This window comes from Syngnathus floridae, chromosome 16 (genome assembly GCF_059516105.1).
Source record: "Syngnathus floridae isolate MCC-2025c chromosome 16, RoL_Sflo_1.0, whole genome shotgun sequence".
NCBI lineage: Eukaryota > Metazoa > Chordata > Actinopteri > Syngnathiformes > Syngnathidae > Syngnathus > Syngnathus floridae.
This window is the reverse complement of record NC_142428.1, coordinates 9961500-9986527: the sequence shown is the minus strand read 5'-3', so window position 1 is coordinate 9986527 and position 25028 is coordinate 9961500. Positions and strand designations below refer to the sequence as shown.

At 47.2% G+C, this 25028-nt stretch overlaps 2 protein-coding genes across 6 annotated transcripts; one reads left to right on the top strand and one right to left on the bottom strand.

Annotated features, from left to right (window-relative positions):
- Nucleotides 1-8734, bottom strand: nsd2 (nuclear receptor binding SET domain protein 2). Of its 2 annotated transcripts, XM_088356557.1 has the most exons (22): nt 8571-8733; nt 7097-7704; nt 5996-6164; nt 5738-5901; nt 5338-5613; nt 5153-5270; nt 4989-5074; nt 4817-4919; nt 4626-4738; nt 4422-4511; nt 4235-4361; nt 3961-4161; nt 3715-3894; nt 3151-3307; nt 2886-3088; nt 2701-2804; nt 2321-2590; nt 2081-2197; nt 1720-1861; nt 1466-1572; nt 1203-1398; nt 1-962 (listed from the first exon to the last, which is right to left on the bottom strand). In XM_088356557.1, the coding sequence occupies exons 2-22, from the start codon at nt 7679-7681 to the stop codon at nt 703-705; spliced, it is 3768 nt and encodes a 1255-aa protein (XP_088212683.1). In that variant the 5' UTR covers nt 7682-7704; nt 8571-8733; the 3' UTR covers nt 1-702. The 2 variants fall into 2 exon arrangements, with proteins under 2 accessions (XP_088212683.1, XP_088212682.1); XM_088356556.1 differs by having other exon boundaries at nt 4626-4919; nt 8571-8734.
- A 1270-nt stretch (nt 8735-10004) lies between these two features.
- letm1 (leucine zipper-EF-hand containing transmembrane protein 1) lies at nt 10005-18343 on the top strand. 4 transcript variants are annotated; one of them, XM_088401075.1, is made up of 15 exons: nt 10005-10377; nt 11513-11570; nt 11715-12186; nt 12568-12711; nt 12864-13001; nt 13121-13324; nt 13643-13762; nt 13941-14072; nt 14134-14292; nt 14527-14619; nt 14757-14789; nt 14993-15127; nt 15467-15660; nt 16260-16398; nt 16708-18343. In XM_088401075.1, the coding sequence occupies exons 1-15, from the start codon at nt 10293-10295 to the stop codon at nt 16858-16860; spliced, it is 2259 nt and encodes a 752-aa protein (XP_088257201.1). In that variant the 5' UTR covers nt 10005-10292; the 3' UTR covers nt 16861-18343. The 4 variants fall into 4 exon arrangements, with proteins under 4 accessions (XP_088257201.1, XP_088257200.1, XP_088257203.1 ...); XM_088401074.1 differs by having other exon boundaries at nt 16242-16398; XM_088401077.1 differs by lacking the exon at nt 14757-14789 and having other exon boundaries at nt 10006-10377.
- Nucleotides 18344-25028: the final 6685 nt, after the last annotated feature.

Below are 25028 nucleotides of genomic sequence, written 5' to 3'. Positions count from 1 at the left end.
TAGGAGAAAAAAAACTTGATATATTTACAATAGAAGGCATCACTATGGGCACTTATACAGTATGTACATATTAGTTTGTGGTTTAGGAGGGACAGTAGTTAAAAGCCAGTTAAACCAGTTAAATGGTGCTCACAACAATCCACTACATATGTTCAACAGTCTTTCCAGGGCTCAATGTACATTCAATCAGTGAGTCCTTGAGAGCTGACTTTTGCCACCTTTTTATCCTTTTTTTAATGAGACTAAAAACTAGAAGTTAGGATTCAACTGAAGAGTACAAAATGTGCTTGGAGCGCTCTAACGACTCAGTAGTGTTTGTCACAGATTCACAGGTAAGCCCCGCCTCCCCCCTCCCCCAACACAATCTATCATTATTACCACCTTCTGTTGGGCATTATCACCCCAAAAAAAAGTATGAAGGACGCTACTGGACTAAGCACAGTACAAGGTAGTCTCATTTCTGTCATATGCACATATTTACTATGTATTCTCTATATATTAGAAAGTAAAAAAAGAAAGAAGGGGACTCAAGTATGAAAGCCTTGACTTGATGTTTAAAAAAATGCAGTTTGGCAAAAACAAATCAGACCAGGAAGTGGATAGCTCAGTGCAAGAAAAAGAAAAACCTGAAAAAGCGCAATCGGTGAGATTGTTCCCTGATGACCAAGATTGAACTTTTTGTGTTTGGTTTCTTTCTACTTTTTAAGCTTCGGCCACTTTCCTCTTGGCGTTCTTGACCGGGGTTTTCCTTGGGCCATTGGGACGGGCGATGGCAGGGACGGCAGCGAGGGCGACGTCCTGCTGCTCATCGTGCTCCAGGCAGCACAGCTGGCCCGTGGGCGGCCAGGCACGCAGTGCTCCCTCCTGGTGGGCCTTGCAGAAGGAGTTGGGACACAGTTGGCAGAAGGAATGGGAGTTCTTGCCGCAGACGTCGCAGTGGTGCCACGGGCAGTCCCAGCGACCTGACAGCAAACAGGAAACGTTACTCCACACTTCACTCTGTAGCATCTCCTGGAGGGTTGCAAAAAATTTTGGACCTGGAACCAGTTTGACCGATGAGCACAAAATTGGGTGGATGTGTTGATCATAAAGCGCACACAAAAAAAGTCTCAGGTACCATGCCCAAAATTAAACAGGAAGTTGATAATTTAGGTTTTAAGGCTAGAAATATACTTTGTTTGTTTTGATTTTTAATCACTGACCAAAGGGCCTCTTGGAGAGGTTGAGACAGGACAAGTGGAAGGCTTTGGTACAGGTCTTCTTGCCGCAGATGACCAGCTGGCCTCCGTCGCCGCAGCGGAAACACTCGTCGTCTGACTTCTTGCCCTCCGTCCGCCGCTTCCGGTACTTGCGCTTGGGCCTTTTTGCTTTTGGATATGCCATCTGACCGCTGGAGTTCTGGCGACGGCAGGTAACGCAATAAAAAACGCTAGTACTCGTTGCAGCTTTGATTTTATTTTTTTACCTTGGGGCGATCTCCCAGGAAACCACTGCAGTTGGGGGCGCCGCAGCGGCACGCCGTCTTTTCGTTGCCCAGACAGTCCAAATTGTAGTTGAACGTCAGCTCAGTGCCTACCGCGACAAAACGAACACCAAAGCGTCAGAGATTTGTGGAAAGGCCACATGAACCTTCGGAGCCTCCAAAGTGGCTTGTTGGTGTTTTGAAAAGAGTCGCTAAGTAGTTAATTGTTGTAGCGTTGTGGCCAAGTGTAAGGTTACCCGCCGGGATGTCGCAGACGGCAAACAGTCCTACGCGCGTGTCCCCGTTGACAGTCCATTTCTGCGTCTCACAGTTGGGCTGGCAGCTGTGGTTCATGAAGCGGGAGAAGTTGCCCTTGGGACCGGCGTCGATGATTCGGTCCTGGGGGAGGGGGGAAAGGCAAAGACGTTGCCGGACGATGGGGCCGTGCCACCATGTTTGTGGTGTTGACGACTATGACGTTACAGTCCGCTCTCGTGTAACGTTCCCAACATGCCGACACCTCGTCATTTGTGTGGCTCCCGGCGGGAGGGGAGCCGCTGAGCGCACGGCGCCCGCCGACACGCCGGGGAGCAACGCTTTCACAACGCGTGCACCCACCTTGTCGATGGTGAGCATGTAGAAGTCGGTGATGTTGTTCTCGTGAGCATGTTTGATCCTGGCCCGGCATTCGTCCTCGTCGATCAGCTCTCCAACGTACTCGTTGACAAACTCGCCCTGGCGGGTGAACAGATGAAAGGCCACAACTTGGAACCGTTCGGAGCCGTGAGCAAATCACAAATGACCGCTTGTGTTAGTTTTCTGCCAACAGATTTGGTTTGCAGGACGGTGGTGGCGGACCTTCTTGACGTCACGCAGCGCCATCAGACCCCAGCCCTTGCCGGGCGTCTTAATGATCTTGGTGTCTGGGTAGAGGCGCTTGCTGAAGTCCTGGTTGCAGCAGCGCTGGCCGCTGGGGCACACCTGCGGGTGGCACTCGTATTGCAGCATGCGGTTCAGGCACTCCGACTCAAAGCCGCATGGACGTTCCACCGAGGGCTTGCAGTTGCACTTGGGGATCTCCGACACGTCGGCCACGTAAACCTGCACCTTGCCCACCGCCTTGTTGACCTGGAATAATAAGAAAGGTAGGCTGCAAAAAAGAGCTCTTCCAATTTGAAATAATTTTCCCCCTTCACTTTCTAAAAATGCAAAATGGCCATTTCTGTTCTCTAACCCACCTTGATGAATTTGTACGGGGGCGGCTTTCGATTTTTCTCCTGCGCTTCCTTGGCCTCTCGCTTCATCTTCATTTCCTTGAACCGAGATTCAGCCTCCAGCAGCGCTGAAGAGAGCAAAGTGGGCAAGGTAACGCTTCAAATCAGCTCTTTGCGTTGGGGCGGATGCTTGCCATGTGAGCCTTTACCCGTCTTGAAGACTTTCCCGATACCGGTTTTCTGGTACTTGCTTCCTCTGTCGCCTTCCATGTAGGGGAACACGCGGCCCTGGTGAGTCCAGAAGTAGTCCTTGGAGCCAAAGAAGAAGACCGGGAACTCTCCGATTTGGTGGCGAAGGTGCTGGATGTTGGTGGGGACGTTGCGCGGGTGGTGAATCTCCGCTGGCCACCAACTGAAGGCGAATGACGTGAGAAAGGCGGCGATGGAAAAACGCTATGGCCATGCAGCGCTTACCGGTAAGTTCCCAGTTTGACCCAGATGATGTCTCGGTATTTGGGCTTCTTGCCGGTGCGGCAGTCGTTGCAGAACCAGCTGCCGTCGGGCATGGCGATGTTCAGGCAGTCAGGGTGGAAGGCGGCGGGACATGACTCGCAGCACAGGAGCTGACCGCCTGCAAGGCATTGCAGCAGGCTTGCTTGGTTTTGGAAGAACTACAAATCAGGCGAGAGTTGCATAATGTTTTTTTTTTTTTGGAGGGGGAGTGGGGGTTCGATTGGGGTTTCAAAAACGTCAGCTGTGGTTTTCTTTTTTGGTCATAAGTCAGTGCCTTGTGAAACAAATGGCCTGAGTTGGCTAGCTAAATGCTAACGCACAATGGGAAACACTATAGAATGGCTACTTAATAGCATTGCTGCCGCAGTGTTTCCAGCATATTTGATATCGGGACACAAATGGTGGCACAGCACACGTAGACAGACAATCTAACAGTATGCAGGCATACAGTATGAAATGTATTATTTGCAAAGAATGACACTGAAAGCTATTGTTGTTTTTGGGATTGTGCTGCATGTTTTTCACCTTTGGAGCAGACAAAGCACCAGCTGACGTTGACGTGACTGTGGTGGCTATATCCCTTCTTGGCGTTGAAATGGTTGGTGCAAATGATGGCGGTGTTGGTGATCATCTCACTGCCCGCCGCCAGGCACAGGTCGCCCACGTGGTAGGCCACCGGGCAGCGCAGGCACCGCATTAACCGCCCTGCAAACACCTCAGCTGAGCCTCACGTTTGCAGCTTGAGTTGGCATTTGCTGGCGAGCGCCTCACCTTTGGTGGACCTGTGCTGCGTGCGGCAGCCATAGTGGCAGCTGAGGCAAGTGTGCAGTGGGCAGCGGAAACCTTTGCTGTCAAAGACACTGAGTGGGCTGAGGCGGGCGCACACTTCGTGGTAGAACTTGCCGCAGTGTGCCACGTGGCAGCGCCGCACATCGCCATCCGACCGCTTGCATGAGAAGCACGGGTGAACCCCTGGCAGGAGAAACGGCAAGTCCGCCAAAGGATTCGAGGTGATGGCAAATGGAAGGCGCGCTCGCTTGCTCACCCGTGCTGCACGGCCGGCACAGCGGCTTGTTGTCCGGCTGAAAGGTTTCGCCCAGACAGCCGAGGTGGAACATTCCGCAGCACTGACCTTCGCAGGGAACCAGGTCGTCGCCGGCCCGCTCGCACACCTGCACCACAACACCGAGATAAGTGTGCTCACAGAACGTTCAAGCGAGCCAAATACCAACCTGGCAGACAAACTCTTTCTTGCGTTCTCCCTTTTTCATGCCGTCTAGGCTGTCGCTCGGAGAAGCAGGACAACCTTCGCTTCCGGAACCCTGTGCACAAGGTAAGGGCAGCCTCAGACATGAAGGCAGGTCCCCCCCCCCCCCCCCCCCCCCCCCCCCAAAAAAATAAAAAAATAAATAAAAAAATCCACACAGCTCTCTGACCTCGGGTTCAGGACAAAGGGACGAGCGTCTCTTTTTGGTCTTGGTGGGCTCGCCGAGGTTTTCGCCATCTTGCTTCCGCTTCCTTTTGCGCTTTGGTTTCTCGGCTTCTTGGTCTTGTGGAGCAAGGGAACGCTTTGACAAACTGGTCTTGTGGTTGGGCTGCTTAACGCCATGGCTCGATTGTGGTATACCTCCAGGAGGCACTTGCTGCTCTTTTCGTGCCTTCTTGGTTTCTTTGCCTTCTTTGTCAGCTTTACAACTCCTCCTTGTACTGGCCTTCTGGTCGTCCTGCTCCTGTTGATGAAGAACGTTGTGAGCTTGCGTTTCCCATCTCCACGCACAACGCATGCAGGATCTTCTGACATTTTTTCGCCTCTTTTTGGGCTGCTGCTCCACGGCTGCGTCGACTGTGGTTGTCCTTTTGGAGGTTTGCTTCAGCCGCCTCTTAGCTAAAAGCACAACAGATGAACGGCATGATAAATGATGGAGGATTTGTTTGGAAGGCAGGTGGCACTTTGCCCACTGACCCGGAGAATTTTCTGCTGACGTCATCTTCTCAGAAGGACTTGTTGATGTTTTCCGCCTCCTGTCCACCTTTAGAGGTTGTTGCGGTCTTGGCGGCTTCTTGAGAGGCACCGGGGGTTGCTTTGGAGTGAAAGCAAGTTTTGAAACAGTCCGCAACAGCTTGTTACGACTTCTAAGTGTGTCTTACAGCATCTTTCTTCTTTCTCGTCAGATGGCCTCCGTTCAGACGCTCTCCACGCTTGGAGGCAGCGGCCATGCCCATCAGGAGCCGGACCTCTGCCTCGGTGCCGGGTTCGGGCTTCAGCTTGTCCAGGATGCAGGCGTTGAGGTGAGGCCCGTTCTCGTCGTACGCAAAGATGAAGTTGGCCAAGCGCTCGTCGGGCGACATGGCCAGCGCCTCGGTGGCCTGGATGACGCCCATCTTCCACTGGGGGCGCACTTTACGGGGCACTGATTGAAGGGTCTGGAGGGCCAAACGGCCGTCAACCACAACCAAAAGGGAAAAAAATGAGGTACCTCCACTTGAGAATTTAATTGTTTGAATTATTTGCTATTTTTTTTCTCACTATATAGCGAGGTTGAAGTACCTTTTTGTGAAGGACACGCGAGACCGGCTGCTTGCTGCGCAGGCTGAGTTCCTGGAACTGGCTTTCCCGAGCAAAGGGCACCATGTTCTTCTCAAAAATGTAGCCCCTTTCAGGAGCATCTCCAAAGTACTGCACATGGTAAAGAAAGCCTGACCTGCCTTTAGCTAAGAGAGAGAGAGAGAGAGAGAGAAAAAAAAAAACAGATTGGAGGGAATATTCAGAGTCCTTGTAATGTGGGACAGTTGAACGAAGAATCACCGTTGGGTTTGGGTTTGATGTAGTGGTTGAGTTCAGGGTCGGTGGTCACGAGACAGGGCCACCAGGGGTAGCCTGACACCTTGGTCCACACCACGTCGCCAACAGAGAAGCTGTTTGGCAAAGGCAGAGCTTCTGTCGCGTTTGCTGGTGACTCAGAGACGATTGCAGGCTAGACAAAGAAATCAAGGGGGTGGGGGTCCACACTTTTAAGAGGAAATCATTTTGTGTACTTCACTAACAAAAATGTCAAAGAGCTTCTTGTGACCACTTATGAATTAAAGAGAACCCTCTTGTTCAACTGTTCTAGTAGGCTTTTCCTGACTTTTTGCTTTCCAGCAGAAACCTCAAGGATTTTCTGCTCGCTGACCGCAAAGTGGAACAGTTCAGAATTCTCCCCAGCTTGACTAAGGCCTCAACAGCTGAAGAAAAACAGCTCCAAGCCTCGACAACATGGCCACCACAACGCTTCACTATGGCTCTTTTGTATCTTTTGAAGCGATGGCCAAACAGCTCAAGTCTTGGTTCCGCAGCACAATTTAAGCACATGCGTTTGGGTCAAGTGATTTTGCTAGGCCACCCCGCCGCCATGACATATGTAGAAGACGGCAAATTGTTGTCACGCCAGTACTTGCCAGAAGGTCTTGCAGCTCCTTCACCGTTTTTGTCGGCCTCTCAGCGGCCCCCCTAACCAGTTTCTTGTTGTCTTTTCATCAATTTTGGAGGGGCGTCCAGTTCTTGGGAGCGTCATGGTCGTGCCGTACTTTCTCCATTTGACGACAACCGTCTTCACTGTGTTCCACGGCATCTTTAATGCCTTGGAAATTCTTTTGTACCCTTCTCCCGACTGATATCTTTGAACAATGAAATCCTTCTGATGCTGCGGAAGCTCTCTGCGGATCGTGGCTCGGGACTACAAAAATGTCAGGAAAAGCCTATTAGAACATCTGAACCTGATTTGGAATGAATCAGAGGCAATCTACATGGGTGCAGGTGTGCTCTGACTCCCCTTCAACACGAGTTTGGAAAGCTGGGTCCAGTGTAATTTCTTGAAGTTCCCAACAAATACAAGCTTGAACGAGTTGACTAGAAGCAGAAACTCACCGCCTCCACTGCCTCCGAAGCGGGACCAAGAGCATCTTTGGATATGGTGGAGGAACTGAGGTTGGGTTGAGGTTTTGGTTTCTGAGGTCTCCCCCGCCGCCGCTTCTTCACTTCCTGTCTTTCCTCGGGCGCCAAGGCAGCACCCTCGGCGGCACCCTCAGCGGCGGCCAAGCTGGTCCCGCTGGCCAAGCAGGGCTCAAAGAGCGGTGCCTTGACCACTTGGGGTATGCTCGCCTTCAGCCCCGGCTCACTATGAGGGCCACGCACATGTTGATGGGTTCCGTTGGAAGGAGGACCTTCGGCGCCCTTGAGGGCGGGCGGCTCAGCAGCGCACATCTTGGGGATGGCGTCCTGGTCGCTGTTGAGCACCAGAGACGTGAGGTCCTTGAGTCGGTCATGTCCGTGGTTGCCGTGAGCGTGGCCGGACATCTTCGGGAGTACGCCGTTCTGCAAGGTGGTGGCTGTTTGCGCGGCGGCCCGGTCCATGAGCAGGGAGGGGTCGCCGCGCGACTCTGGCGACTGCTTCATACTGACGGGGTTGGCCGGCTCGGCCATCAAAGGCAAGGAACTTCCTTTGCTGTCCATTCCAAAAGTCCTTTTCACGCACTCTGACAAAACAGCAGAGGTGGGACCGAGTCAAACGTGTGCAAATCTCAAATTGATCAAAACACACTTTCTCAAGAGTTCCTTGTCACAAATAAATCCGAGCAGGTAGCGAGCCTCTATCCCTGGCTTCCTTGCATATCAGTCCCCCTGGAGAAAGGACATGCTATCAGCTAGCTGCAGTCTGTGCACGGAGGAGGGCAGGAACCGCGTGCAGCGATGCCCAATGAGCGCATCGCCGTCTGGAAAAGCCGCGGAAATAACAACAACAGCTGACACGTCCAATAAGGTGCCTTTTAGTAGCGATGTCTCATCGTGGATCGATTTATCTTGTCTGGCGAGCGCCTTGCGATTGTTTCAACTTCGTGCTACTCATTGTCCGGACGTACTTTTAAAATACAAACTAGTCGTTCTCATAAACTGGAAGATGTTTTAAGATGTAATAGCTAGTACCTGTAATTGGCAAGCGGGCATGTTTTATTCCCTTTAGACTACTCGCGATCGTCTGACATTAAACAGCAACTAAACAAAGCCGCCTCACAAAAGCCAAAAACACCATGGCGAGAAACACTACAGTTACAACCGAATTGCATCTGAGACTGAATTATGTGTTCGACTCCGACTCGGTCAGAAGAGTCACTTTGTCGGCGCCATGACAGCTCGTTTCGAAAAAATGCTAACCAGCAAAGCCTATTGAATCCCATTGAAAAGTAGCAGCCAGAGTTAGCATTGGCTAACTAGCCGCCTCTCGCTTAAAATGGATGCTGGGCCCCGGGACAAGTGTACACTTTCCCAGAAAAAAAGTCCCTACGTTGGCCCCTGTCGGCTCGGCCTTGACAGTAAGGACGAACGGCGATGTTCGGGGCTTTACCCGCTGGCTGGACGTCCCGGCGGCCGCTTAGACGGAAAGGAGGAATTTTTCCATGGCGTCAAACGACGAATTTCATTCAAGTGGAGTGAAAAGGCTTCTGCGGGGAACTCAAACTGTGAGGCCAACCAGCGCGAAAAATGCCCACTCGTGATTGGTCGGAGGAGCACACGAGCAGACGGGTCCCTTATATAAACAGAAATTACATACATTTACGAATGTTTTTTTTTTATTATTATTATTTATTTTTGTTCATTTCTATTAAACTGCAAAAACACTTTATGGAAACCATTCACATTTGGAGGCACCCACTGCTGCGTAATTCATGGGTGGAGTCATTTTGGTGGTCCAGGGCAAACCCGGTCATGGATTTTGTAAACAGTGGACCCCAGCATACTCGCGGATTTGCATTTATTTATTTAGTTTTTTGTTGTTGTATTTATTTACTTCTGTTTTGTCTATTTATTTCTTTTACTGGGAGGTTTTGTCGTCTTATCCATCGCACATCTGCCCCACAGTCTTGAGAATGTGGTTTTGAATCCAGGCCTTCATATTCAGGATTTAGCATGTACGAAAAGATTAAGATTAGTGTGGACAGAAACAGCGATATTATTACGTTCTTCTCTGTTATGCTACTTTTCCGGTTGGCAGATCCCGCCACAGACCAACGCATCGTGGTCGGAAAGGACGGGACTTTCAAACTAAAGTCTCTTTTTTCCTAAAACAAAACAAAACAGCACGTTCTACGGAAAAAAACAACCATTAAACTGGAAAAAATTGTTGAACAATATCTTTTGAATTATACACAATGAACATACATATAAACTTGAAATTAGTAAATTAACCCCCCCCCCCCAAAAAAATGATCATGAGCTTTTATTTTTAAACCACACAAAGGACGTGTGTTCCGCCTCAGTTACAACAAAACAAAACCGAAGTCTGTTAATAAGGAATAAATGGCCGTATAAAAGTTGCAAGAAGATGAACAAAATGCCACGGTCTTTGTGTACACGCACATACAAATGTAGTGATATTTTTTTATTATGTTGAGGGCTGACATGCTCTTGCAGATGACGGTTACGTCATCGTGTTACTCAAACGTCATCGGCGGAAAGGAAGTTAAAATGTCCTGCCTTGTAAAACACAATTTTAAAAAGGAAATCCTTTATCCGTATAAATTGTTGACTATCAATTGTCTGTTTCATTAGAATCTGAAAATACATCAAATTATCTTTGTCAATATGATTTAATTTTTATTAAACCACAAACCCAGACGTGTTTCCGCCTTGGATAAAAAAACAGACAAATATACTCAAACTTTAATAGCCATAGAAGTAATTACCAATTGTCTCTCTTTTTAATATTATTATTATTATTATTATTATTATTATTATTATTGCAGCGAATTTCCGGTTGGCGGTTCCCGGGCTAACGGACGATAGAATGACGTCAGAGGAAGCCTTGCCCTCGTTTTGCTGTCACTCGAGGCCTCCTTGAACAAGAGAGAGACGGGAAGGGCATGAAACACGGAGCCGGTTTCTTTGATGTTTTGCAGTTATTTAAGCGACGTGTTTTTTATTCTATGTTTCTCGTCTCTAACTCTGGGAACCTCCTTTCCTCGTTACGACAAACATTTAGCCTAACTCGCTAGCCTGCTGGCGCGCCAGGTAATTAAAAAAAAAAGTCCAAGGTAGCCGCGAGACTGACAGCGAGCAAAGCTTCCACATGGCGTTAATCCTGTTTACGAGGTCCAGGGCACCCTTAATGACTACCTCCAGGTCGTTAAACGGCGATCTACGGAAAGCCAAAGGTAAGGCGTCATTCTTTGTTGTGATTAATTTGTTAAGTCCGCAAGTATGAATGTATGTTGGGGGGAGGGGGGGGGGGCTCTTGACGTAGCTAACTAGCTTGTTTGGATTAGCATTTGTGGTATTTTTCCGTATAGGGCTGTGAAGTGGCGGATGATTCACTGTTGCCGTAAAATCTTTGAAAAAAGTCGCTGTCGTTGTAACTGTCTAGTAAATGAAATGGAATAAGGTCGTGTGAGGACAGCGGCTCAGCAGCTCGCATTGGACTGGGGGATGCCAGTTGCCATGGCAGCGCCTTCGACTTCGCCCAAATTCCTCCCGTCATATATTTTTGTTCATGTCATGACATTCAATGTTAAAAATAAATGGGAGATTTACAACTAACCGTAGACTTCTGATTAACGACGTGCAATTCATTTTCTCATATGTCCACGTGAGAAACTGGAATGTTGTGGAAAAAAAAGAATATTGAAGCTGAAAATGTTTTACATTTGCATCGTGTTTGGCTTTTATTCTTTAACGTCCTTTTCTTGGTGCTGCTTGGTGCTCTATTTTGGTCTCCTCCATTTATGAAGTATGTCAAGTAAAAGACACATTGTTGCTTGGTGCGGTCTGTAAATATAAACAAACACTTGAGCAGCTCACTCCAAAATAGCGTTTACGGGCGATGCAAGCAAACTGCCAATAGTCGGTTAAAAGCAAGCCAGCACTCTCGGATAGTGCCACACTATTTTCATTATTTCCAGTCCTTTCCCTCGGTGTCATATGTGAGTGCGGTGCTTCCAGTGCACTCTGCTTGTGATTGTGCGTGCGTGCATGCGTTTGTGTGTGCTCAGCCAGGGGGGCGCCACCCGGCCACCTGTTCCCACACAATTGGCCAAAGAGCTTCCGCGTGCCTCTCACTGGGCCTCCTGGGATTTTAACAGATAGTAACTGATTGGCCTGCTTCTTTCGGTACACCTTTTCATGTCATTCAATGCAAGAGTCGGATCAACAATGTTGAATGCCGGTAGACGATGGCACGTAACCGATCTCAGCTCGATAGCCCACCCGGAGTGCTTGGAGTCCTATCAATGTTATGGATGTTGTGCGATTGTTTCCCTTGCAAATCAATCACGTATCCTTGCTGCTTCACAGGGAAAGTGAAAGATGCTTCCTGCTTCAACTGCACTGCGTTAAGACTCTCCAGTCACAGGTGAGACTGTCGAATCGAGCCAGAAAAGCGCACATTTTATTCATGAGGCGGACTTCGATGTCACTATGTTAAGCAAAAGATATGTGAACACAAAGAGTGCAGCAACACATGCTGAATTTGATAGCGTTGCTTTTGCCTTCGCAGACTGGGTGGGTTCCGACTTGTCAGCACAGCCCGGCTCTATCAGTTGGACCCCTCGCTCCTCTCGTCCGAGGGCCCCCCCTGGAGCTCGGACTCACGGCGCTTCTTATGCGCCTCGGCCCTCCGGGCTCCCTGTTGGCCGTACCCAGCCATTTCTGGCGAGACGCGAGCGTGGCGGAGGGACGTCCCTGGCGTCCGGTGGCTCCACGCCTCTCCGGCCAGGCGGGACGACTCCAAGGTGGAGAAGTCCCTGCGCTCGCTGAAGGACAAGAAGAAGCTGGAGGAAGGGGGGCCGGTGTACAGTCCGGTTCTGGATGCCGAACCTGTCAGACGGACGCTGCGACAGCGGGTGCTGGACGAAATCAAACATTACTACCACGGCTTCAGGCTGCTCTTTGTGGACACGGGTATCGCCGGACGAATGCTGTGGCGGGTGCTCAACGGACATGGCCTGTCCCGCCGGGAGAGGAGACAGGTGAGGACTTAAGTAGGAGAGAAAGCTACGTCACTAGCTGGTAGTCAGTGCTGACGATGCCCCCAACACACACACACATTTCCCCCTTTTAGGCCTTTTCACATGCAGCTGAACTCCCTCTGAGCAGGCATGTCCCACCCCCATCCACAGTCCATTGATCCAGCCCGGACTTAACTTTTGCCATGGTAGTCTTCTTTTCATATTATTCGTTCTCAAGTTTTCAATGCCCAACCATCGAGCAACCCCCCGCGCCGCCACGCTTTAATGTGATGCGATACATGTCAAAGGCCCCACTGACGAAAGGCCTTTTCACTGGGATCCACCCGAAGCCTTTCATCTGGTGTGAACGCACTGTTTTCAAATGTATGCCCTCCCCCGCAGTTCCTCCGGACCTGTGCGGACGTCTTTCGACTGCTGCCCTTCCTGGTGTTCATCATCGTCCCCTTCATGGAGTTCCTGCTGCCCGTCGCCCTTAAACTCTTCCCCAACATGCTGCCGTCCACTTTCGAGACGCAGTCCAAGAAGGTAACAATACCGATACCTGTGATCGGTGCATCAGCGTTGCAGGAAGCAGTGTGTATTAACACAAATGGTTGCGCAACACATGTAGACAGTTTCAAAGCGCTGACGGTGAATATTCTCTATCCTCTGTGAGCAACAATTTCATATACTTGCAGGAGGAGAGGTTGAAAAAGGAGCTGCGCGTCAAGCTGGAGATGGCCAAGTTCTTGCAGGACACCATTGAGGAGATCGCTTTGCGTAACAAGGCGGCCGAAGGTGACGTCGCTGAAGAGTTCTCCACATTTTTCCAGAAGGTTCGTGAGCGACGTGTGCTGAATATGCCACCCTAACCTCATGTTTATTTGAAAAACACCCACAGCTGAAATCAGCACACGAATAAAAATCTAACATAAAAGTCCTCATGTGCTCCTAGATCCGAAACTCGGGCGAGCGTCCCAGCAACGAGCAGATCTTGCGGTTCTCCAAACTGTTTGAGGACGAGCTGACGCTGGACAACCTGACTCGGCCCCAGCTGGTGGCGCTGTGCCGCCTGCTGGAACTCCAGTCCATCGGCACCAACAACTTCCTGCGCTTCCAGCTCATCATGAAGCTGAGGAACATTCGCGCTGACGATAAGGTGACCTTGGCTGCCTTCGTAAATAGGCGGGCCAAGATTTGTGCCGCTGACTTTTTTCCCTACGCACAGATCATTTGCAATTTTTTTTTTTTTTTTTAAAGTTAATCACCTTCCTAAAATAAAACATTAAAAACAACCATCTTGCATCGTGACGAGATGTTTAAAGCTGTATTTTGTCAAAATATAACTTGGGCTATTATTTTACAAGGTTGACAAATAAAATCATTGATATGAATTTGAATTTGGTAAAAAGTGCAATATGAAAATTACAACATTACAGTCACACTCAGCGGGGCGGATTGCTTTGTCTTCTTGCAGCTGATCGCCGAGGAGGGTGTGGAGACCCTCAATGTGAATGAGGTGCAAGCTGCCTGTCGGGTTCGAGGCATGAGATCGCTGGGCGTCACAGAGGAGCGACTGCGAGAGCAGCTCAGCCAGGTGCCCCACTTTATGTGACGTGTGCTCGCTCCGTTTTGAGGGAGGTGCCTTACACCTGGCCCATCACTAGCTGATGTTTTTAGAATCCATCATCCATAAACGATTCCAGAGCAATCGGAAGGTTTTGCAATGATGTAGTCGACCCGTCATCTTATTTTTCCCATGATCCGTCTTGCAGTGGTTGGAACTTCATCTGAAGCAGCAGATCCCCACCTCCCTGCTGCTGCTGTCCCGGGCCATGTACCTCCCCGACACGCTGTCCCCCGCCGACCAGCTCAAGACCACCCTGCAGACGCTCCCCGAGATGGTGGTACGTCCGCCTGGCTCGCGCTTGTCCCACACTGTCACTCGCTGCCTTCCGTCTTCTGCAGACGAAGGAGGCACAGATGATGGCGGCCGAGATGGAGCTGTCCAAAGTGGACAACAAGACCAAAGTGGAGACTACACTGCAGGAGGAGGCGGCCATTCGCCAGGACAACAAGGAAAGGGAGCTGGAGAGACTGGCCGACGCCGCGGAGAAGGCTGCCAGGGTAACGCCATAATTTGCTCGATATAAGCCCCCAGCTGCCTTTGTTTACACATTAGCTTAAACCTTAAATGTCAGAAGCTGACGTTTTGTCGACTGGTACAAATCATTTTGGCAACTGTGACTTAAGCACAGTGACAAAAGTATTTGTGCTCCGTTACTTCCCGCCACGGGTTCAAGACAACAAAACATCCTTCAAAAGTCTGACGAGATCCCTTCTTGAATGCTAATATGACAGGACGGCGAGGAGCTGGAGGCTGAACGAAGCAGGCAGACGGCGTCTCAGGTCGACGCGCTCAGGGACACGGCGCCCATCCTCGAAGGGGTTAAGGTAAAGCTTTATGTTTGGGAGCAATTGCAAAGCCATTGCTACGCAGTTGTTGTTTTTTCCTTTACTGACTCAACCTCTGGCATTTTTACGCTGCTTTAATTTCCTCTGTTCTTCTTCACGTGTGCGCCTATGCACAGTTTGAGCAGTGGCAGACATTCCTGCGCTACCAGGTTAGCTTGAGTGCTAGCTAATGCTAGCTCATCTTCCTAAATGACCCTGTGCTCCTACAAAAGTTTCTGCCCACGTCGGTTATCCTTCATGATTGTTCCACGTCTTGTGAAAGTTCCTCAGTGTTTTCCCGCTTGTCTTGTGTGCGTGGACACTTGGGCTTCATTCCGTTGTGCTTCACTTCCGTCTGTCCTCGTCTTTGAAGGGCGAGGAGATCACCAAAGAGGAGATTGACTTGATCAGCGACGCCTGCTCCAAGCTGAAGGAGCAGAAGAAGCTGCTAACCCTGGAAAAGGAAGAGCTGGAAGAACTCAAGGACGACGTGCAGGAGTACAGCGAGGTGCTGTCGCTCGCCCTTAAATGGATTCTCATGCTTCAGACATTTTAGGGAACGCAGGCAAATTGTAAGGGCAAAGTTAGACGATGGCATCATAAGCGGAAACATTTTGATGTTGCAATTGGTGCGTTTAAGGGCGGTCAAAACAACAACACGATTGCAGCTGAAAAGCATTTCCAACGAATTAAACCCAACAACAACATTGAGATACCATTGGATTGCGCCAAAGTACTCATTTTATCACTTGGGCCTGCACAGAGCGAAACGGGGAGTTGTAACGACGGGTTCCACTAGTGGCACACTTTGAAGAGCACTGCCCTGCCGTTGTGTGCCGTCACGCAGGACCTGGAGGAGATCAAAAAGGAGCTCTCCAAGACGGGCCAGGAGAAGGCAGTGTGCGAGTCCAAGGCCAGCCAGCGGCTCTCCAAGAGGGTCAACCGCATGATCGGACGCATTGACAAGATCATCGGAGAGCTGGAGAAGGACAAGGTCATCCTGGACGGACAGATGGGCGGCGGAACTACGCCACCTGTTGGGTAAGAGAGCAACGTTGTCACCCCATCATCCCTCATGCTTGCATGGTAAAATCCTGGTGGAGATTGGTGCCTCAGATAATTTTTTTTGCCAGCATAAATACCCCCCCCCCCCCAAAAAAAAAAATCATTTGATGCTCCCTAATTGACTGTAAACATTTCCAGCTTATTCTTGACTAAGTATAGTGACACTCCAAGGTAAGACAAGCTGCAATCAATTGAGTTTGTTTGGCTGATTTATGCTTCCACCATTGCTAACGCGACGTTGTGGTTGTCCGCTGTGATTGTGCTGGAGACGCTTCCACATTTTACTTGCTCACCGTCAAGCCTTCCATCCGCTTCTCGAAGAGAGAAGCACCCATAATGTTTTTTTGTTTTGTAGCATGAAATTAACATTGTGGCAAGCGCAAGCTTGGAGAAGCTTGCTTGGAAACCTTTGATTGATGTAATCATGGGAAGGGAAGAGCTGGAATTGAGCATGCCGCCCCCCCTCCCTCCAAATCAGTGGACACAAGAACTAGATCTAAATCTCCACCGCCTTTTACACCCCCGCCCAAGCCGGTAACGCACTTTCCTGTATCCAGTCTCTTCTACACCTTCAGGGAGAACCTGATCAGCATCGATGAACTCATTGGCATCATGCGGCAGATCCAGAACATTCCCGAACACAAGCTGCAGAGCATTGCAGATGCGCTCGATGACAACAAAGACGGCAAGATCGACATCGATGATGTCATCAAGGTGGTTATTTGTGATTTCATGATTTATTTGGGAAGTGCGTTACTGACCACAATGAAATGCAAAAAGAGACCCCAGCCAGCGCGAAAGGTTGCTGGAGTTTCAAATTGGCCACGTCCGAGCGTGAATTTGCCAATGCGCTTTTACGCTTTCCAGAGCAACCATGTTGTTAGGGCACAGAGGGAAGATAGAGAACGTCACTTTGTGTTGTTTCCAAATATTGTGCATTTGCTCCACTCAAGTGCGGTAAGCCATGAAAAGTCATTTTCTGAAATTGCAACATGTACAATATGGTCACGCGTTTGCCGGCAGGTGGTGGAGCTGATCGACAAGGAGGACATCGACATCTCTACCACGCAGGTGGCCGACATCATGGTGATGCTGCAGAAGGAGGAGAAGCTGATGGAGAAGGAGAAGGCCAAGGAGAAGGCAGAGAAGGAGCAGGCGGCTAACCTCAATGGATAGACCAAGCAAGAGCATCGTGGCGGCGCCGTGGCAGGTGCTTGGCGGAAGGTACACGACCAAAAACCGCCTTGTGAAAAATGTATTCCCGCCACAAGGCTTCAAAGGCGCCACGTCTAAGAAATGTCTACTGATGGACTCAATGACACTTTAGCGTTCTTTTATCATTTATTGGACATGATGGGATCATCCGTTTGCCGCAAGAGGGAGGATGAGAGCAAAGACACTTGTAAAAAGTGATCAGGAGATGTCCAGAACGATGCTTTGTGCACTTTAGTCCAAAACGTCATTCCTCCTCTTTCATCTCGGTTGTACACTGAAGGTGCGTTGCCTCAACCAAAGAAGATTCAACTTACGTCATTTCACTTTTGCACCGCTTCATCTCCGTTTCATCATCGTCCGCGTTATGCTTGCCACTTGAGAGATTGCGCAAGTGGCCTTTGAGTCGTCACCTTCTTCTTTACGTTCCAGTAGGAGAGGGGATGTGCTCGAGCTCATAAGGGAACGCAAATCGAGACGGAGGCTCAGACAAACTTGCTGTTCTAGAATCACTCGCGTTTCAGAGGTGCACTTAAGTTTCTTTCAACAGGGGGCGCCAGAGAGCGTCAAGGCTCAGATTGGAGGAAGATGGCGATTCCGATGGAAAGCCGTTGAGCATTATTCCATCCATCCTTGGTGTCCAGCTCCTCGAGGCTCTTTTGGTTGACTATCAAGGTTTTGGAATAAGCATTCAAAGGCCTTTTCAGAAATGTGGGCTCCCATGCGACTTGCGTCCATGCACTTTGGGTTGCGGCTATGACCATTTTCTGGGATGTGTTTGCATCACCTGACTCAAACCGTCCTCTCTTCTTGTATCATAAGGAACAAAGCAATAAGCAGATCTGCATTCAAACTTTGCAATTGTGTGTCATTATGATGATTCCTCGTTGTCACCGTTATTTAGCCAGAAGGGGGCAGCTGTGCTTGGAGAGGTGTTTAGGATGATTTTGTGTTCTTTGCTTTGGACTGCAGTGGCGTTATTGATCAAAAAACAGCTGGGGGCTGAAAATGAAAATGCTAGACGCGTCGGGGTTCCAGCTAAATGATGGCATGTTGGATGCAATTTGCATTCACGCTTATTTCATCGACTGGATTGGTCGCAGAGGTGGTGGAAATCCCTCTTGTGAACGAATCTAACAGTCGAACACTTGACAGCTTGTTGATTGTCATCACCATGATTGTACTGCCTCGAAACGGACCTTCAAATTATTTCCACACATAGAATCGTCTCCACTGCACGTGGCATGTAGATTATTTTGAAATCAGTTTTATTTATTTATTGAACCTTCATGAAAATGTGGAGATTGTTTTGTGTTTTTGCTTTTGAGGAGGTCAGACTTGAAAGGAAAACTTAATTTCTTTCCCAATCAGATGAATATAAATTGTAAAAAAAAAAAAAAAAAAGCACAATATACAAAAAGTGAAATAAAATTAAAAAAAAAGCTCACACACGCTTTCCTTTTTACTGCTTGTTTTCTATATATAAAAAAACCCTGAGAAAAATAACAGCGATACACAGAGGTGGTTGTGGGTACTTTTGCGCCCTGGGCGAACCATCCATCGCGCCCCCCTGCTTCCAAAAAAAAAACTTTGCAAACACCATCCGGTTCGTCAAACAACCTTAACATTTATCACGTCACGTATGCTTGCATCAGGTAATGCGGCCATAACGTAGCGCGTGCATTTTTTGTGTGTATTTTTTTTCACATAACCCAATTGAGTTCATGTGGATAGGTATAATTATCTTTATGAATGAAATCAGTGACGTGCGGTTGGGGTTGGTGAGGCACAAACGTACTGTATGACGCTAAGGCACTGACTCAAGTCAGATTTACAAGCATACATGGTTGTTATCCCATTCTTGATTAAATTTAATAACATTTTAAACACACCACTGTACATTTAAACACACCACTGCAGTATTCTTACCTTTACTTGTAAATGAAGTCTTTTTTAGAGTACCACTCCTTTTGAAACGAATGCGTTGTAGTCTGTCCCAGGAGGAACGTAGTTTGAATAAATCCTCGCAAATCTGGCGTTGGTCTTCCCTTATGATTTCTTGCTTTGACTGACAGTCAAGTTTTGAAAAATGTCTTATCTTCGAGATTATATCCTCCATTTTCAGGGAAAATAAAGCCAAATAGCAACGCGTTAGCACCGAATGTTGTTGGTTGTTTTTCTTTTCTTTTTTTTTCTTCTTAATTTACTCTCGCATTTACTCGTGTCGTGGCTCACTATCGCCCCATTTTTGTTTGCACGCGCTCACTACAGTGTGTGTGTGAGTGGTGCACACGCTCACGCGCACGCCCTGAGAAGCACTACCTGTCACTGCCTCAGCCTCCATGATTCTCGTCTCCCGTTGGTATTTGAACAAGAAATACAGCTATTTTGACTATGAAAATGATCCAAATGTATAGGAAACACACTAAAATTGCATTAAAAGCATAGTCCACAGGACAGCTATTATATTATGTTTTATTATTTTATTCATTTATGAACAACTTATGGTGACAGCTGAGGAAACCATGTTGAGCCCTTTACCGCCCCTGGTGGCAAGGTGAGGCACTGCCTCACCTGCCTCATATGAGTGCACGTGCCTGAATGAAATACAATTTATTTGGAAGCAGTTGTGTGGCCTTGGAATCTCTCGCCCCCCTCCTTTTGCTTTTCCTCTCCGGCCTCTGCTGTCCCAGCAGGCGAGAGAGAGGCGGGGAGGGAGGGCCGCGGCGAGAGGAGAGGGCTGCTCTTCTGACGTGCACGAAGAACGAACGAACGAAAGAACCCTGATCCGACAAGACACGACTGTCAGGAGCAAACTAACATCACGTGACAGTAAGGGCGCCCCAATGCCCGTTGAACAAATTTGCGATGGAATTGACTGAGCTATAAAACTGCCGACTTTTTTTTCTTGAGAGCGCTCGTGCGCCCCCATGTGGATTGCGCCCTGGGCGGTCGCCACATTGCCCATAGCGACATTGGCCACTTGAGGGCAGCAAAGGAACATTTTGAAACTTGCTGAAAAATGGAATCCATCACTTCATAAGTGAAGGCAACACTCGTTTCAATTCCAACCCAGTCCCAATCTTGAAATATACTAGGCAACACTCATTTCAGTTCTGACACAAACCCCAACTTTGAATTACAGTGATCCCTCACTACTTTGCGTTTTGTCTATCGCGGCTTCACTACATCACAGATTTTTTTTCCAAATTAAAAAACAATTTAAACGTCAAAATAAAACTTCTAAATTGAGGAAACGTGTCTCACCTTTAGGACAATGTCGTATTGCTCAAAATGTTTGTTGACATTCCTTTAGAAGTCCCTTTTTGCGTGTTAGCACTATCGCGAATTTGCATCTTTCTGCTAACTTGTTAGCCTGCCCATTACTTCTTGTTGGTGACTGTACTTTGCAGATTTTACTTATCGCGGGTGGTTTTTGAAACAATTAACCGCGATAAACGAGGGATTACTGTATACCCTAATACTTTTGTGTTGGAACCCCAATTTCAAACGCCCAAACTTGCTTGAGGCCTCAATCTTCCCTTGAAACCCTAATTTGAAATTCTGAATTCAATCTTAAAGTTTAGTTTGAAAGTAAAGCCATGTCTTGAAGCCTTGATTTGAACGTGGAGACCTTGCTTTCTTGAAACCTTAATCTGTGACCATGGCTGAATTGAATTGCCTTCAAAGTGTGACTTGAAACCCTACCTGTGACTTTTGAGTGACCCGACGAGCAGCAGGGTCCAATCTGGTTGTTATTGCTTTGCGTGACATCGAGCGTGACAATTGCAGGATTGACCCACTTCATCCTTTCAAGCTCATGAATTTCAATGTGCACCCATTTCACACCTAAACACCGCACCACTTCCTTTTGGTGGGAGCCCATGTGTGTGTGGGGCCCTCCCCCCACAAAGTGTCACTGCAAAAAGTCCAATTCACTCCTAAATGAATGGACACTTGAAGAGGATATCCCATAATAAGCACTTGACGCTACCTCTGCTGTAATCCAAAGAATTGAACGATATTGCTGACGACGTTGTCTTGCCTTTGAAACCCAGACCTTTACATGAAATCCAAATCTTGACTTGAAACCATCTTTTGAAGCCCCAACAACGAACAAGACCGCCCCCCCACCCCAAATAAAAGATCAACTCTCAGAGCAGATCGTAGCAGCAACTTCATCCTGTTCACCTCAGCCAGGTTGAACGTGGCTCCAAAGGTTGGGGCTGCCCGAAAATCTCCTGTAGTCTCCGTGGGGACCCCCTTTTCTTCCCCCTTCCTCCCCCCTCGTCTTCCTCCTCCCTCTCTGCAGCAGATGAAAGAGGATGACATCTCCGCCATTGACCTGCAGGCTTGTCTCCTGTGCCATGTATTTTAATCACCTGGAAGAACCCCCAGGCTCTTCTCCATGTTGCAAAGCGAAGATCCAAGAGGGAATATTCATGTTACGCCAGTCACGCCATAGATTGCAAAAAAGAACCACGGTATGTGTGGATGGGGGTCTACTCAATGAGTTCCAAGGACAATGCGATCACGCCCCCAAAACATCTTTGTTTTTATCCTTAGTTCCAAGAATCATCTCACTTTTTCAATAGTTCTAATTCTTCTTTTCTTTTTTGTTAACAGGCTCCATTAATCATAAGAGAAAAATAGATTGAAAGAAAAATAATAACTAAAAAACAAAAATGAAACGATTTACCAGGATAATAAAAAAAGATATCTTTGTGTCAAGCACATCCACAGAGTTGAATTTAGTTTGTTAAACATTTAAATTGGTAAAATGTAAATTTTGCTGCGTCTTCAATAATAAATTACAAACAGGATTAAAAAAAAATACTATAGTTTTTATATAAATTTCTAAAACTATCTCAAAATGAATTAATTGATTTTATTGCATTTTCTATTTTTCACATTATTTATCATTATTGTATTTCATTTTGTCCGTAAGTTTATTTATAAATTGCTGTAATTATTATAGGCGATTTTATTTTGAAATTACTGTAATTGTTTTAATAGGGTACTATTTTTACGTTTATTTTCCTATTTACAATCTTTACTAATCGATGTTAAGATGATCATCTGTCGATCATCTTAAAATATTGCGTATAATTCATGCAGAGAATAAAAGTGAATGCGGCCACCTGGTCGAAAATAATCATCAGCGCTATGTTGCTAGGCAACAGCAGCCCTCACTTCCTACTCCTCTCGACAGGCGCTTGCCCGTCCGGAGACGACGAGTTTTTGCAGCGGCCCTGGAAGACCTGCGTGAAGGGGGCAACTTCACGCAGGTCCCTGGAAGTGGTTCGGGTTAGGGGGATAAGGTTAGGCTTGGCAAACCACGCTGTCTCGTTCGCGAGAACAAACAACACAGTAAAAATGAAAAGCAACAGTTTTTAGGTTTTTTCCCTCTTCACTAATGTTAACGCTAAATAAACAGAATAGAACATTGAGCCCCCGTTTTCTAGAGGACACGGATGAAAATAGTCACACACAAACATGGATAATAGCCGTGTAGGTATAAATATGTCCACACACATACGTGTGATCGTTTTTAGTGTGTTTTTCATGTGGGCAACTTTCATTTTCCAAAGCGCCAGCGAAAACAACCACGGCTCCGAAAACAAGGAAATCTATTACTGTACTGTCTCAACATGCTGCGCGACCGCTGTAATTACGCGCGCACACCAAATTACACGCGCGCTGTAATTACGCATACAATGTCCCGTATGCACATCCGTGTAATTAGGCTGCACTGCAGACGTTTGATTGGCTTTCGGTTGCAAAATCTTTTGTAGCCTTTGCGTGCTGGTAGCATACGCTATGTTGCAACTTGCGGCCAATTTTGCAGGGTAATAAAAAAATGAAAAAGAGCCAGCAGAGGGAATGTGGGTGGATTTGGCTGCGCTCACGTCCCGTCCATACGATACGATAATGACATGGTGTGTAATTACATGGCTGACCACACGAGGCACCGCGCTTACTGCTGTTGAACCTTTGTTGTTGTTGTTGTTTGAACCGCAAGGAAATGAAATGTGACCTTCACTCTCCAGTTATGCTACATTTTTTGTTCTTCAGGATTGTTTGGACTGTTGATGTGTTTTCAAAAATGCTCTGTCAGTGTGAGTTTACAAACGATGTAAAAACGATGCAATTACTCTTTTCCTGGATGTATAATTGTCACCTATCTGTGCAATTTGTTTTCTGTTGACTTTCACCTTGTCTTCATTACATTTCCTCCATTTTCCTTAACCATTTTTGTTCCTAGAAAATGAAATTTGGAAAAAAGCCAACGTCGTCCATCCCACAAAGTTTTTTTTTTCCCCCTCAAGGAGGAACATTCCCGTCAATTCGTTTTTTTCCCACTCTGTCGACAACCACCTCCCACTTGACACCCGGCCGCCATTTTAACCGAAGACGTCATTAAGCAATGACCGGAAACTTCACATGAGCGTCAAACGAACGCCATCAACCAGCATCACAGGAACCTCGTGGCACTCTTGTCTCTGGAAATAAAAAATAAAAACGTTGGGGTACCAACCACAAAAGCAGAACCACAACAGTAGCCAACAGTAGAAATGTTTCGGTGAGTAAAAATGCACTCTTGTCATTTTGGAAATAAAAAGATAAAAACCTCAACAGTAGCCTCGTCACACTTTCAGTTCAGTATTATGCTCTTTAGTCCAATTATAAATTATATGATGACTGCTTGTTAACTTTTTTCAATGTAACACCAGGGGGTCATTGGCATGTAAAAGCAAAAAGAAGTTAAGCATACAATTGTTGAAATAAATCACTCACTTTGACTAATATTTTGAGTCCAGCATTTTAAAGTTTATACTTTTTCTTTTATTGCTGCCGCACTTGTGAAAGCCGAAATATGCACAAAGGAAAAAAAAATTGAGTGAGTGAAGTGAAAGACAGCTCCTATGTGCAATGTAGACCACGTAATGGCAAAATTGATTATTTTATCCTGCTCATTTGTTGCTAGGCAGAATTTGTAGGGTGGCAAAATCATTCATGCCCTATTTGCTGTAGAGGGAAAAACTGTTGAAACTTCTTTTTTTGTTAACTTTGTAGCTTTTTTAGTGCCCGTAAAATTAGTATCAATCCAAAATATCTTTCCCTTTCAATTTTTATTTTTTTTTACTTCAAATTTAAATTATTTTCCTTCATCTGTTGAAACTGTAAAAAAATAGACTTATAGCTTATATGTTCGTGCAACTGGCGTCATCATGGCAGCATAATGTGTTTACGCTACATTCACTATGGTAACCATTCTGTTTACCTTCCAAATAACAAATCTGTCCACCAATATAACATAGTGCATTTTTTTGTCCCTGAAAAATGTGGATGTGTGTGGCATTAGCCGTCAGGCTGAGGGGGAAAAAGGCAGAACAAAGCGAACAATCCATACCGAAGCCGGAGAGAGAAATAATTGAATTCTTATCTTATTTTGCACGGCGGTGACTCATTAGACTGGCGGCCTTTGGTTTGTCATTGTTAATTACTTCTCTGGCAGCAAGAGCAGAAAGCTTCTTCAATCTGGAGGCTAAGAGGCGACACGTCGCTAATGTCGCTGCTACACCCTCAGACTATTCCACTTTTTATCATCATGTGAATAAATCCATACAAACGCTTTGAGTCAGTGTTTTAAGAAAAGTAGTTTGCCTTTTAAAGCTCTGATCCCAAACAAACTTCTCCGCCTTTGATTTGTTAACATTTCATGGATTTTTTTTTTTTTTAAAAAAAAGGTCTTGTTGTGAGTCAAGTCAAAGTAGAAGTTGTTCGACTGCCTTCAAGCTGGCCACCTTTGTCGTTTGTTGTTGCTGTCTCATCGTCTGTATTACAGATAGTTTTACTTCATATGACTCCTGACGGGGATAAGTGTTCTGAAATTGGAATGTCAACGCGAACGTCACGTCGTGTTGTTTCAGACGATTTGGCAAGAAGAACTGATGTCGTGACAATCTGGCGTCTGGTCGCCATGGAAACCCGATAGCCTAGGGAGCGAGACCGGTCAAGATGATGTCATCCTCGGTGGTCACCGTGGCAACGACAACAGACTCATCTCACAAGGCTGTGCAGGTAGGCCGGTAGACGCACTCGCACATTGCTGTATTTCCGTTCTGTTA

What these genes read in the sequence shown, in the direction of transcription:
- nsd2 (XM_088356556.1), bottom strand. Translation starts at nt 7,681, where the DNA reads ATGGACAGCAAAGGAAGTTCCTTGCCTTTGATGGCCGAGCCGGCCAAC. An exon ending in CGCGTGTCCTTCACAAAAAG is followed by an intron (nt 5,614 to 5,737) that starts GTACTTCAACCT and finishes TTGGCCCTCCAG; the next exon opens with ACCCTTCAATCAGTGCCCCG. An exon ending in CCCCGTACAAATTCATCAAG is followed by an intron (nt 2,591 to 2,700) that starts GTGGGTTAGAGA and finishes TTATTATTCCAG; the next exon opens with GTCAACAAGGCGGTGGGCAA.
- letm1 (XM_088401074.1), top strand. Translation starts at nt 10,293, where the DNA reads ATGGCGTTAATCCTGTTTACGAGGTCCAGGGCACCCTTAATGACTACC. An exon ending in AGACGCTCCCCGAGATGGTG is followed by an intron (nt 14,073 to 14,133) that starts GTACGTCCGCCT and finishes CGTCTTCTGCAG; the next exon opens with ACGAAGGAGGCACAGATGAT. An exon ending in ACGTGCAGGAGTACAGCGAG is followed by an intron (nt 15,128 to 15,466) that starts GTGCTGTCGCTC and finishes GCCGTCACGCAG; the next exon opens with GACCTGGAGGAGATCAAAAA.